Raw genomic sequence first — 13454 nt, forward strand, 5'->3', positions numbered from 1 at the left:
GCTGAAAGGTCTTCAAACGCATGCATTTTATATCATGTCGAATAAATAAAGACGTAGTTTATTGGTGATTTCATGTTGGTCGAAGTTTCAGCTTATCAGCAACTGTATAATGTTATTTTTTATATAAATTAATTCAGTTGAAACAAAAAAATGTACGTTTTCAGGATTGCAAGGTCTCACGCATCTTGCGCGACGCTCACTCTTTCAGACTCTCACGCAAGAAATCTTACATGTATATTATTATATTAATAATCTATATTATTACTATTATTAATGATATGAATGATTAATTATGAGGATTACTGACTGTCTCAGTGTTTTCTTCATGGAATAGCGATATGCTATAATGCGATGGCCCATTAACAAAAAGGTATGGTATGATATACCCAAGTGCATCGCTGCTGGTGGTTAAAAGGCAGCTCTATTGTTAATAGGATCTCTCTGTAAACAATCACTGACCATGAAACAGGAGGGTAATTCACTTACAGCTCAGCAGCAGAATTAATACTTCATTCGCACTGCTACTGTAACGTTTTCCTTGGGATTCACGTGTTTCCTGTCTGTGGGCGTATACGCAGTCCTATCAGGCCACTTCTTTGTGAGAATGACTGTCACACAAGAAGGATGGTATGAATTTGTAAAACTACTCTCAGTCTTAAATCCTGAGTCAAACGTGCTGTATAATCTATCCATTATCCTATTCAGGGTCGTGGGGAGTCTGGAGCCTATGGGCAAAAGGCAAGGAACAACCCAGGATGGAGCAACAACCCATCACAGGGCACAGTCACACACCATTCACTCACACAAGCACACCTATGGGCAATTTGGTAACCCCCATCAGGCTTAGCATGATTTTGGACTATGGGGGGAAACCACAATGATTCGGGGAGAAAATGCTAATTCCATACATGGAACCCCAGCGGACACTCGAACCCAGATCCCAGAGGTGTAAGGCAACAGTGCTAACCACTGCACCATCATACTACTCCTGTGCTATAAAATGTATATCCTAAATAGTAGCCTTTGCGATTTGCTAATCACGATCTCAATTTGAAATCAATAAATCGTTCAGCCCTAGGCGTCCCCATCTTATTCTCATACACACATCTAAGGAGGCTCGTCATCTCACTGTCATACACAAACACACCTAAGGAGCATTCACATCTCACTCTCTCACATGCCTAAGGAGCAACCCAACCCCATCTCACTCTCTCACATGCCTAAGGAACAACCCAACCACATCTCACTCTGTCACATGCCTAAGGAACAACCCAACCACATCTCACTCTCTCACATGCCTAAGGAACAACCCAACCACATCTCACTCTGTCACATGCCTAAGGAACAACTCAACCACATCTCACTCTCTCACATGCCTAAGGAGCAACCCAACCACATCTCACTCTCACATGCCTAAGGAGCAACCCAACCACATCTCACTCTCTCACATGCCTAAGGAACAACCCAACCACATCTCACTCTCACAGAACAGATTAAGCTGAAGCAGCAGGGCAATCTGAATTCCATGTCCACCGCCACTGCTGCTGGTTCACTGCCACACTGCTGATCAGATCTCTGCCAGCAAGCACAGCTCACAGCGGACCAGTTCTGAGACAGCCAATCCTATAAGCTGATTTACAGCCCAACCACCAAATGTTCCAGCTTCTGGTCACTTTAGGGAGAGGGCGCTGTAAATTTAAATGCCCATGACATACTCAAATAATGCCCAGTGTGACTGCTCATCGTGTCAGTGTCAGGCTTGCACTACAGGAGAGCATCACAGCTATCCTCAAACATCATTCCATGTGATTTTGCATCATCAAAGATGAATTCACTGCATTATTGTTAACTGGCACTTGCTATGAATGCAAAACTTCACTTTGATCAAAGGTTCTATACTGTAGGGTTTCCACTTATAATGTAAACTCAGCACCCTAAGCAGTATTATGAAATTGTCGGTCTTAGTGTAGTGTCAAGTCTGAAAATTTGAGCCCTGAAAAACCACTTAGTGCCTAATTATTTCACAAGCCCTGGGATGACGCATCACTGCGGTCCCGTCACCATTAATGAACACGTCCTCGAGAGATTCTAGGGCTGCCTGTAATTGGGAACAGTCCGGAAAGTGTCTGCAAGGCGAATCATGATCGAAACAGCATGATGCTGGATAGAGCAATCTGGCGCAAGAGACTATGCCTGAACACCAATTAAGATTGTAACTTTAATTACAGTAATGTTGATTTATTATTAAGACAACCCAAAATAAGGAAGATTTCAGAACACAATTCATCAAAGTTAAAAAGGACGGGGGGTGGGGGGGGGGGGGGCTGATAGCACCCATATGTGGCCCCACCTCTAAAACTGGGATCCCAGCTCGCTCAGTATATCCGTAGCTTTATCACCACTAACATACTGGGTATGCCTCAACACTGTTCCTGACCATTGCAACAAAAACATATGAATGGTTAAAAAAAAGATATGTACATAAAACCTTATTGTGATGAGAGTGGGGTTTGACCGTATACAAACAGCTCGAGAACATAAGCTGCCAGTCAAAAGTCAGGCTGAAAATTAGCACTAAGCAGCCACAATCCAAATACACTCTTCCCCCCCCCAACACAAAAAAGCCATTCCACCTCTCACATCATCATCATTGGCTATTGCAGACACCACAGACCAAAATTAAACAAATGAATCTCAGCCGGGCTAAACAGTATGATTAACCAAACAGTAAAATTCCGGCAACTTTAATCAGTCAGGGGAGAAAAGAACATTTGAAATTTAAATTAGTAACGCTACTGAACAGATCTAACTATGATTCTTTTCATAATGGCACCACCTGCTGGTACTCTACTGCATCCACAGCCAACTAAAATTGAGATGACAGTTCAGGATGCCTTGAGAAAGAGAGAAGGGGGAAAAAAAAAAAAAAAAAAAAGTCCAGCCTCTGACTACTTTACAAAACACAATTTGAATTAACCATCTCCAGTCCACCCTAGTTAAAAGAAAAAGTGCCAGAACTGGTTTGCAGTCATGTAGAAACCCAGGGTGCGAACAGTTCCCGGGGTGAAGGTCCACGGGCTTTCAGTCACTGTCGAACTTGATGGAGTTCACCGAGGTGGAGATGGCCCCACCAATGTAGCTGCCCCTCTTTTTCTTTGTCTTCTCGTGCCGGAAGGACTTGCCCTTGGTGTATTTCAGCACGCTGTTAGCCTTCTGTCCCCAGTCACCATTCGCTCCAAGCTGAGACACAGAGGTAGTGTGGGGGGGGGTGTACAGGGTTTAATTACGGAAAAGCAAACGACCCACTTTTCAGTGTGTAGCCAATAAAAGCAGCCCGCTGTGTGTGACACAGCTTCAGTGTTTAAATATCTTATGACACACGATTTGAAGCTTACCTTGGCTTCAAAAGAGTTGTCTGCAAACCGAGGATCCACATCAATTTCTTCCTCTCTTATTCTACGGAAAGGAGCATGGGATGTCTTTAGAGATCACGGGAGAGAGAGAGACATCAGTCATTGGGTGTCGGGTGAGGCGGCCCAGAGAGCAGGGGTCAGACCCACTGTGTAGGAGCTCAACCCAAACTCCGACGCCTCAAACAGCAGCAAACGCAGCAGTTACATTGCAGGCCAACAGCGAGATATACTATTGTGAAACTAGAAAACATCACACAAGTGCAATTAAAACAGCTTGCTGATAGGAAGACCAACAGCATTTATATACACCCAAATCTTCTGATAAAGCTCACTGTAGATTAAACTGCTGGTTCATTTGCATGGCATCAATCACTGGCAGTTGTTTCAGTGCTACAACATTATGTAATTTTGTCTTGTATCATCTGCGTTGTCCCTGCATCCTGGTCTGATGCAGCCATCGGCTGTTCTCTAATGCACTGTTAACGGAGAGGCACTACACTGCAGGAGACTTGAAACAAGCTGGACACTCATTGCTCTACCGCTTAGGAAAACAATGGTGAGAAGCACTAGTCAGCAGCCACAGCTTGGTTCCGGCAGCTCAATGAACCCAGGCAGTGGTACCTTCTGCTTGGTCTGGGGGAAGGATTGTGGTGTTGTGGTAGTCACTTTCTTGCCCTTGGGTGTTTTTATCTCCTCCTCCTCCTCACTTTCTGATGACGAAGATTCTGTGTCGTCCTTTGCTTTGACCTTTGTACCTGCGGAGAATTTATGAGTCTTAATTACCGAATGTATTCTGATACACATGAAAACCTTGAATATGCTAACTGACATGGCTATTAACATGATTTTCCACGCCCCCACCAACCAACAACACACCTGACTGAGAAACAAATGACCTTACTGGCCTCAGTTAGAGTTACACCATTCTGGGGGGGGGGGGGGACATGAATCTTGAAGTACCAAAAGTAAGGTACCTGGTGAAGTGGAAAAGCTCCCTTTAAGAATAATGCAGAATTATGGGACACTTAAGACACTCTGGAGAAAAGTCGGAGGGCTTTTTTTGATTCAGCTGATGCAATATAATGCAGAACTGTTGTCATTTAGAAATGAGATCACAGAGGCATGAATTGAGATCACAGAGGCGTGAATTGAGATCACAGTTCTCTTACAATTAATTGTGCAGCCCTAACTGAGGCCTGGGCTACAAGTTTCGCATATGTCTAATGCGTCTCATACATTTCAAATCCAGGGGAAAAACTAGGCCGTCACATAAAAACTTCCCTTTGATTTCTCAAACTTGACCTTAAGGACAAATTGGTAGTCAATAAGAAAAAAGGCAATAAAACCCTTAACATATGGGTTTGTGTCCCAGTCACTGCCTGGACTAATCCACTTCTGAGTGGGGACTTTATTGGTTCACAGGCTGATTGACGGCTTCCCTCTCCAATAGCTTTGCAACAGTCTGTGCTAAACTCTTACTGTTAGCTGAAGGGGTCGGCTTTACAGGAGTCTTCTTCTTGGGCACCTCCTCCTCCTCCTCAGAGCTGCTATCACTAGATGATGAAGACTCTGCGGGTTTTGATGCTGCGGGGGTGGATGTTTTGGGTGTAGCTGCTTTCCCATTGGCCAGAGACGGTTTCACAGCTTTTTTCTTGGCCTCCATCTCTGAGTCAGAGCTGTCAGAGGAGTCTGAGGTATACTGTACAGCCTTCCCCTGTTCCTGACTTTTAGCAGGTGTAGTCTTGGCAGATGTGGCCTTAGCAGGCGTGACCTTATTGGCTACAGCCTTAGCAGGCGTGACCTTATTGGCTACAGCCTTAGCAGGCGTGACCTTATTCGGTACAGCCTTCTCCTGTTCCTCTTCACTAGAGCTGTCAGAATCATCACTGCTGCTGCCCTTGGCGACCGGCGTGCCCTTGGCGACCGGCGTGCCCTTGGCGACCGGCGTGCCCTTGGCGACCGGCGTGCCCTTGGCGACCGGCGTGCCCTTGGCGACCTGAGTTTTCGGTTCCTCATCAGAGTCAGAGCTGTCACTGTCCGAATCAGAGCTGGCTGCCTTGGGTCTAGCTTTAGGAGTAGATTTTGGGGTTGGGGTCACTGCTGCCTTTTTTGGGACCGCAGCCTTGGGGGTTTTCTTGGTGCTTTCATCCTCAGAGCTGTCAGAGTCTGAAGGGAAGAGAGGACAGGAGAGACATACAGGCACGTGAACCATAGCTTGCACCGAAGATCAAAAACACAAACACTTTATACAAGATCTCAGATGATACCAAATGACTCCTCAGTGCCAATGGCACATCGAGTCTCCCCTCACCCGAATCCGATGATGAATCGTCCTTTTTCTGCGGCACCGTCTTTGTGGGGGGTGTCTTTACTGCTGCAGATTTTGGCTTTGCTCCTTTAACCGCTGGCTTCGCCACCTCCTCCTCCTCATCTGAGCTGGAAGAGGAAGATGACTCCTCCTTAGCAGCCGCTGCCTTGGCGGGGGGTGTCTTGGCCACCGCCACCTTGCCGGGAACCGTCTTCACCGCAGTCTTCTTCGTCATTTCCTCCTCCGAGCTGGAGTCTTCAAGAGAAGCAGAAGCTTAACATCTTTTGACGTCATTGATCACAAGGAAAGATTTTGGGGGGGGGGGGGGTGGAAAAGCTTACCTGAGCTTGAGCTGTCAGAGCTGGATTCTGCCTTCTTGGCTGCAGGTTTGGCGGCCGCATGCTTGCCCGGGACAGCCTTCACTGGAGCGGCCTTGGCCGGAGTGACCTTGACTAGAGGCGGTTTCAAAGTCAGAACCAGCCTGGGAACCTCGACCAATTCGTGACAACGATGAGGGCAGGGGAACTTACCGGCCACCTTCTCGTCATCGCTGCTGTCGCTGCTGCTATCGCTGCTGCTGCTCTTGGCCTTGGCGGCCCCCTTCTGCCTCGCCACTTGGGCAGGGGCCTTCTGCATGGATGGCGGGGGTGGGACTGCACTGTACAGCTCTGAAACATCAAGCAAGTCCCAGGCAGCAGCTATAGTATGGCATTTCAGCTCCGAGCTCACATTTCCCCCTCTTTCATTCAACCAAATTTGATATCAAGATGCAACACTTATAGGCCAAACTATAATTAATATGTACCTCAATATAAAGAGCTAATAGAGCTGAAGTAGTTACCCGGCTTATTCTTCTTACGGGGGGGGGACTCCTCCTCTTCAGAGGTGGATTCTTCACTGCTAGACTCTGCTGCTTTGGCTGGGGGGGTTTTCACAGGTGCGGGGGGTTTGACAGCTTTCTGCAGGGAGACAGGGCCTTTAACACTTGCAGGGTGACCATAGGAAGGGTAAAACCTAACCACAAGAACACAAACAATCATCTAATATCCCAAATTTATTCAGGTCTGAAACAGTTGCTTACAAATCCATGTCACCTTGTTAACTACTGCAAAGAATACATCTTTCTCAGAACCAGATGCTCACCTTAGTCTAAATCTTAAGGTTGTAGAGCCTTAAAACTGGTTAAGTTGTGAAATGGAGCAGCAGGCAGTCTGCAGTGCCCCTTCACATGCTTGTGGAAGTTTTACTAACTCAAAAATGTTCTGTGGGCAGAATGAAAAATGATTGGTTATCTCTCTGAACCAATCAGATTGTAGGGGAGGTCCAAGCAGCAAATGGAGGCAAGACCAACAAATCTAATTGGTTGGTGCCATCTCCTCTAGCTACTTGGACCCACAGAACATTTTTGTGTAAGCAAACCCCCGAGCCCTTCGCATACTTCAGTTATCTGAGCCAGAAAGCACCCCTTAACCTAGACTGTAATGTACAGAATGACCTACAGCCTACTTATGATGAATACTGGGTAATCAGTGTAAAACCTGGTCTTTATGAATAGTAGCTAACCATAGACAATTACAAAGTAAGCTTGATCACTAATTCCCGAAATCAAGCGATTAGTCTGAGATCATTCATGTAAAACATCAGATTCCTGATGACAGGCGGGTGATAGGAGTGGCCCTCACTCACCTTGGCTGGCTGCTCATCCTCTGAGTCACTGGAGCTGTCACTGCTGCTGCTGGATTCTGCTTTCTTCTGAAGGGAGGCCTTAGGGGTGGCTGCTTTTTTGGGGACGGCAGCCTGTTTAGGGATGGTGGCCTTGGTTCCTACACGATCGGCAAGAGACGTTGGGTTAGGGTGTACGCACACCATGCCCGCGCACGTTTGACCCCCCAAAGCCTACGTTGTCTGACTAGTGTGATCGCTCCATACCGTGCCTGAGCCTGCTTGAAGAGGTGGGCCTAGGCACGGTTCAGTTTGAGGTCTGTGTGTCGTCATGCTCAAAATGGCTCCAAATAAGCCCCAGAATACGGATGTTAATCGTGAGCTCCACTGTGCTGTGCGATAGTGCTGCTCTTCAGGTTTAAGGAAAAGTCGCACGGAGATGAGGAACGCGTGCACGGGCCCAGAACATTAAGCACAATATGAGCGCAGACCAGTTCAGTCGTGCTCAGGTACAGTACAAAGGAACTGGGCCAAGTGCGAGTATGACCTTAAACATCCTGCCCAGACCAGCCCCCTCCTCCAGTTTCTGTACTGTAGTCCCACCCAAAACACATGACCAAGTTCTCGCGTTGCTCCTAACCCCTGACTACACCCCCCCCCACACCCATTTTGCCCCTTTATCTTATGTCAACGCTAAACTGGCTCTTACTTTAGTTCCTCCCCTCCCCCCGCCCCATTTTTATTAAACCCATCTCTAACTCCTCCCCAGATCCCTATGTCACATCATCCCCTCTTCCAAGCTACAAGAAATGTTTTTAAACCATGCAGTAAAATACCCCCATTAAGGACATATATAACAAATTCACCAGCAGCAGGAGTCTTCGCCGCCCCCTCGTCCTCAGAGTCCGAGCTCTCACTGCTGGAGCTGGTGTCCTTCTTGCGCACCGGCTGGGGCTTCGCTGGGGTCTTAACTGGAGCTTTAGCAGGGGCCTTGGCCGGGATCTTCTGCTTGCAGGATCAAGGTAAACAAGCACAATCAGCGTATATCAAATTACAGGCTGAGGCATTCGCTCAACAGCCCTTCAAGACCTGTGAAGGAACCCTTCAAGACCTGTGAAGGAACCCTTCAAGACCTGTGAAGGAACCCTTCAGGGCGAGTCTGAAGGTACAGCAAGAGCTCCTCTGGTTTCTTTTATTGGTTCTGTTCATGGTCCACTCTGCAGGTCCCCTCTTACCTTTGCTGGGGCCTTGGATTCCTCCTCATCCTCAGAATCACTAGAGTCTTCACTGCTGCTGCATTCTTTCTTGGCAGCTGCTGCTTGCTTCTTTGCCGGGGCCTTAGTCACTGAAGGACATGGAGTAGTGCTGTAATTACACGTATGCCCATCCTCTTCCACTAACAAATGAGTATTCCATTCCAATTGTGATGAAAAGAGTGTAAACTCAGTCCTATAGTTTTGTCTTGCAAAAACACAATATTTCCAAATATAAAAATCATACACACAGCTTATTTTAGAGATAGAAAACCATGTAACCTTCCAGCACAGCTGTGCACATTCATCCTGGAGCCCAAACACCAGCAAGAGATTGTACCTGCAGGGGCAGCCTTGGCCGGCGGGCTGGGCTCCTCCTCCTCCTCCTCACTGCTGGATTCCTCCTCCTTCTTCGCCTTCTTGGCCGAGGGGCCACTCTTCTCCGGCAGACCGTTGCTCAGGGCCTTGCGCTTCTTCGATTTTGGTGACCTGACACGCAAGCAAAAAAAATAAACCCAATACCACCAAAAACAGGACATCTGAGCAGTTTGTCACACTCCTGAAATCTGAAAGCATTAGCAAAAGACTTTAGCTAAATCTAGATGTGGGATGAATATTATGGTACCATTTTAAAATACTTCTGATTGGAAACCAATGACTGACAGAACACAACGATCCCACCCAACCTGGATTTTCAAACCCAATTTATTCCATCACTATGTATGTCATAGTCTACCAAATTTGAGACAAAACACACACACAAAATAAAAAATTAAAAACCCCGATCACAACTAAGGAATAACACTAGAGCAAACACTGCATCTAAATGACCTCAAAACAGGCATTGTGAGTTTTGCAAAGAGTCAAGTCTGCTCCCCATATGCTGATTTCCATTCAGTATTTGAGCACAAGTGTACTGGAAGTTTTCACAAAGGAATAACTGCAAAAACAGAAGGTACTTACTTCACCCAGAAGTTAAAGATGTCCAGAAGGCTGTCCGCATTTTGGTCCTGGGGTTTCTTAAGATTTATAAGACAATATAGATATTAAAATATATTATTTTGCATTATCAGCTCACAGGTGACTAAACATTTTATCATCATTAGGTTTGCGTCAGAATATCCAAATACTACCCAAAAAAAATCGACGATTGAGCCGCCACATTTATATTTATCGAACTATATCAACAAATATCGAACAAACGATTATTCTATTTATTTTATCGAATGACAGACATCTTCATTAGAATCAGAACGTCATGTAGTCTGGAAGGCTACGGAAGCTATATAGACGCGCCGTACATAGCGATAAATTCACAAATTGCAGTTTACTACGCCTGTGAATATATATCACTTCACCAATTTGGCATTTCCTTTTTGTCAAATCCATATAAAATGATTCATGCTCATTCCAGGGACTTGTTTAGTAAAAGTAGAAACTATTATGCACTTAGATGTTTTACGAAACAGACTGGCCCTCACGTGTTCGTAATGCTCAACGTGTGATCCACGTTTCTCGACGCCGGTAAATAGGCGACCTACTCAGGAAAAAGAAAGGCCACACTAGCAATTTATAACAACCACGCTATCCTCGCTAGGTACTCACCACTTTAGCCTTCTTCAAGAACTGTTGCGCAGCCTTAGTAAACTTATTTTCCAGGAGAAACGAGTACACATGTTGGTACAGATCGCTAGGGACAGCAGCCTGCTCCGCCATCTTCGCTGCAGACGTAATGAAAATGAAGCGCAGATGAAGCGGCGGAGTCAGATCACGTGCGCACTAGGTCAACGGCGCATAAATGACGTAATTCCGTTAAATCTACCCAACCGTACATGGTGCTGAAACGTTTACATTCGCAAACATGCTACCGTTCTAAGAAACAGATAATTCTGATCACGTATCAATAACTAATATCGATTACATTTTCAAAGTTAATTTTTTTCCAAAAGAATAAAAATTTACAGGACGAAGGGGCGTGGCTTATGCGCACATTTTCAACGTCTCTATTCCCCGCCTCCTGCGTAATGACACAATAATGGCTGCTTCTTGAGACGGATTGTCATGCTGGAAATCGTGCTGTTTCGTCTTTGAATCGTTGTCATTGGTGCCTACGTTTTACAGTTTTGCGACCAGTCATGCCAAGATACGAGCTTACTTTGATACTGAAGGCGATGCAGAGGCCGGAGACCGTTGCCACTCTTCGGCGTACGGTGGAGACCTTGATTGAGAGGGGCGCTGTTGTTCGAGGACTGGAGAACCTGGGCGAGAGAGCATTGCCCTACAAGATCTCAAAGCATGGCATCCGCCACACGCGGGGCGGCTATTTTTTGCTAGATTTTCACTCCCAGTCTGAAATTCTACCGGCTTTCCTGGATCATCTGAAGCGCGACGTTGATGTGGTGCGGCCCACAGTTTTGAGCAAAGAGACGGCCGCGGCAAACACTCGCTGCTGTGTCCCACAGCCCGAAAAACCCAAGGACGCGCTCCCACGACGCAAATGAATGGACCTGCGAATCTCTCGGTACGTTTTAACTGTCAGGCCTCTGCGTCATTTTGGAATCCACCAAAAGGTTCTTTTTTACCGCACTGTTATTATAATGAATGTTGTTTAGAATTGACCATATCAAACGCTTATCCTGTCTTTTTTTTACAGACCTGTGACAAACTTGGAAGGCTACCCTCCAGAGTTGAACTTTTCTTCTGCAATTTTGTAAATATGTCAACATAATAAACGCCACTTTATATATCTTGGATTTTGTTATTCTTGTCCTGCTGTCTATTATAGATGTACTTCACAAGCCTCTGAACATAAACTGTTGAATCTAAAATTCACTTTTCAGAAACATGTTTTGATGATTGACTTTTTGCATTATTCTCCTGCTCCTGGTCCAAAAAGCTAGCATTTTGTGTGTTTTAGTCTAAAAATGTGTATTGATTCCCTCATTCATTCATCTGTTTTCATAAATGCTTATTCAGTACAGGGTCACTGTGCCCCTCCTGCCTGTTGCAGGACATCTTGGACAAAATAATAGTTCATTCATTACCTCCACATTTGTAGGTGAGAGTTTAGTACAACATTACGATGTAAGTTTCCCTTATATGTGATAAACTTGCATAAGCAATGTGGATTATAATGGGTGTTATTCTGGAAAACCACAATGCTTTGATTGAAGCCCACAGTACTCAGTAGCTGAAAGTTTTATTTATCTGTTTATGCAATGTTCTATCCAAAGCATCTTAGTTTCAACCATTTGTACTACTGAATACTGTATTGGTACAATGAAGTCTAAGAACCATACTTAAAGGGGATTATGAGTTAACAGATCATGCTCTGGACCACCACACCACCAATTAATGGCATTATTTGGCAATGTTTCAGGTTTAATGATATTATTGCAATTTTGACTGAAGTACCATTATAGTTATCACCAGTTTGAAAACAAAACCAGCACTTAAAACTTTTAAACACTAGTATAACACCTTCGCAGAATTGAAATGATGTGAAATGATCCTTGCTGTGCACATTCAACAAATAAATCCTCTAGATGGATTAATTTACAATACTCATGTGCCGCGCTAATATGTTAGATGTTTTGTATCACCAAATTCCTCACAGAAGAGAAATGACAAAGTATAAAAGTTTCTTAGATGGCAGAGAATTCTGGAGGAGCAGGGAACCTGTGTTACAGCTGATAATTATGATGTTTGCCCATTTTTATAGCAAAAATTGACTGCCCTGGCATTTCACAAAAAGACTTTTTACTTTGATGTGCACTGCCAAGTAGCCAAAAGCAACCCCCTTATGTCTACTTACTTCTGATGAAATCAGACTTCTGATTACTTCAAACACTCAACAGCTGTGTGATGATCATCACAGAGACTTTATTGACTAGCTTTGTTTCTGACACTGCTATTGAGCTTGCAGAATGCTCTGTGTATAAAGCGGGCAGGACAGAGGTTTGTGTGTTTACATCAGGGGTCACCAACATGGTGCCCCCAAGGACCACATCTAAAAATGGCACAACTCATCAGTGAGCAGCATCTAAAATTTTATTTTATCCTGTTGCTATTCTTCTTTAATCACATTTGCATTTATATAGATTTGAAAATGACAATATCTTAAAAAAAAAGTGTTTAAAACATGTTTATTATACATGAAGTTTAGATAAGTTTAGGAGGCATTTCAAACTGGTAGCCCTTCGTATGGCTCAGTACCCATGAAGTAGCTCTCAGTTTCAAAAAGGCTGGTGGCCCCTGGTTTACATTAATATCAACTGGTGTCTGTATCACAAAGCTGGATTGTTGGGTTAGCAAGGTAACTTGTTGAATTTGAGGTAGTCTTGATGAAATGTAAGTGAATGGAAATTAAGTCCATTTAAATCCAACAAGTTATCTAGCTAACTAACAAATCTCACTTTGTGATATAGGATCCTGTTGTATAGCTAAGGACGTTGTTGACAAACAATGTTTAAAATGTGAGTTTTTTTAAATGAAAGGGGGTCATTGAAAGTAATCATGAACGTAATCCTTACTGCATATGTACCCCCCAAGTACAAGTAATGGTGAATTAGCATTTGGAAAGCTATACGCTGCCATTGATAACAAGCTGACGGGGCATCCTGACAAGGTTCTTATTGTAGCAGGGGACTTCAACCAGACGAATCTCAAAACAGTCATGTTTCAATTCCATAAAAATGTGATCTTTCCCATGAGGGAGAGCAACATTCTGGGTCGGGTCTACACCAACATGCAAAAGCCAATAAAAGTGTTTCCCAACCAAAAGCTGTGGATGAAGAACTGTGTGCGGGCTCTGCTGAG

General features: G+C 44.7%; 2 protein-coding genes across 6 annotated transcripts; one reads left to right on the plus strand and one right to left on the minus strand.

Moving 5' to 3' along the window:
* Positions 1 to 2204: 2204 nt before the first annotated feature.
* Positions 2205 to 10402, minus strand: nolc1 (nucleolar and coiled-body phosphoprotein 1). 4 transcript variants are annotated; one of them, XM_023822627.2, is made up of 15 exons: positions 10242 to 10402; positions 9600 to 9655; positions 8977 to 9125; positions 8619 to 8728; positions 8250 to 8391; positions 7408 to 7544; positions 6563 to 6680; positions 6252 to 6389; positions 6063 to 6173; positions 5725 to 5976; positions 5266 to 5579; positions 4893 to 5232; positions 4035 to 4168; positions 3396 to 3479; positions 2205 to 3240 (listed from the first exon to the last, which is right to left on the minus strand). In XM_023822627.2, the coding sequence occupies exons 1-15, from the start codon at positions 10350 to 10352 to the stop codon at positions 3082 to 3084; spliced, it is 2355 nt and encodes a 784-aa protein (XP_023678395.2). In that variant the 5' UTR covers positions 10353 to 10402; the 3' UTR covers positions 2205 to 3081. The 4 variants fall into 4 exon arrangements, with proteins under 4 accessions (XP_023678395.2, XP_023678392.2, XP_023678394.2 ...); XM_023822624.2 differs by having other exon boundaries at positions 4893 to 5579; XM_023822626.2 differs by having other exon boundaries at positions 4893 to 5579; positions 8250 to 8388; positions 10242 to 10401.
* Positions 10403 to 10443: 41 nt separating this feature from the next.
* On the plus strand, positions 10444 to 11382 carry mrps6 (mitochondrial ribosomal protein S6). Of its 2 annotated transcripts, none has more exons than XR_002839578.2 (2): positions 10444 to 11206; positions 11290 to 11382. XR_002839578.2 is itself a non-coding variant. In XM_023822631.2 (2 exons), the coding sequence occupies exon 1, from the start codon at positions 10772 to 10774 to the stop codon at positions 11135 to 11137; it is 366 nt and encodes a 121-aa protein (XP_023678399.1). In that variant the 5' UTR covers positions 10446 to 10771; the 3' UTR covers positions 11138 to 11157; positions 11290 to 11382. The 2 variants fall into 2 exon arrangements, 1 of the variants encoding a protein (XP_023678399.1); XM_023822631.2 differs by having other exon boundaries at positions 10446 to 11157.
* Positions 11383 to 13454: the final 2072 nt, after the last annotated feature.

This window comes from Paramormyrops kingsleyae, chromosome 3 (genome assembly GCF_048594095.1).
Source record: "Paramormyrops kingsleyae isolate MSU_618 chromosome 3, PKINGS_0.4, whole genome shotgun sequence".
In the NCBI taxonomy this organism is placed as follows: domain Eukaryota; kingdom Metazoa; phylum Chordata; class Actinopteri; order Osteoglossiformes; family Mormyridae; genus Paramormyrops; species Paramormyrops kingsleyae.

Excerpts from the sequence above, each read along its gene's own strand:
- nolc1 (XM_023822624.2), bottom strand. The coding sequence starts at position 10,352 with ATGGCGGAGCAGGCTGCTGTCCCTAGCGATCTGTACCAACATGTGTAC. Across the intron at positions 9,656-10,241 it reads TCTTGAAGAAGGCTAAAGTG|AAACCCCAGGACCAAAATGC; the intron begins GTGAGTACCTAG and ends ATAAATCTTAAG. Across the intron at positions 4,169-4,892 it reads GCCGACCCCTTCAGCTAACA|GTACAAAGGTCAAAGCAAAG; the intron begins GTAAGAGTTTAG and ends AATTCTCCGCAG.
- mrps6 (XM_023822631.2), top strand. The coding sequence starts at position 10,772 with ATGCCAAGATACGAGCTTACTTTGATACTGAAGGCGATGCAGAGGCCG.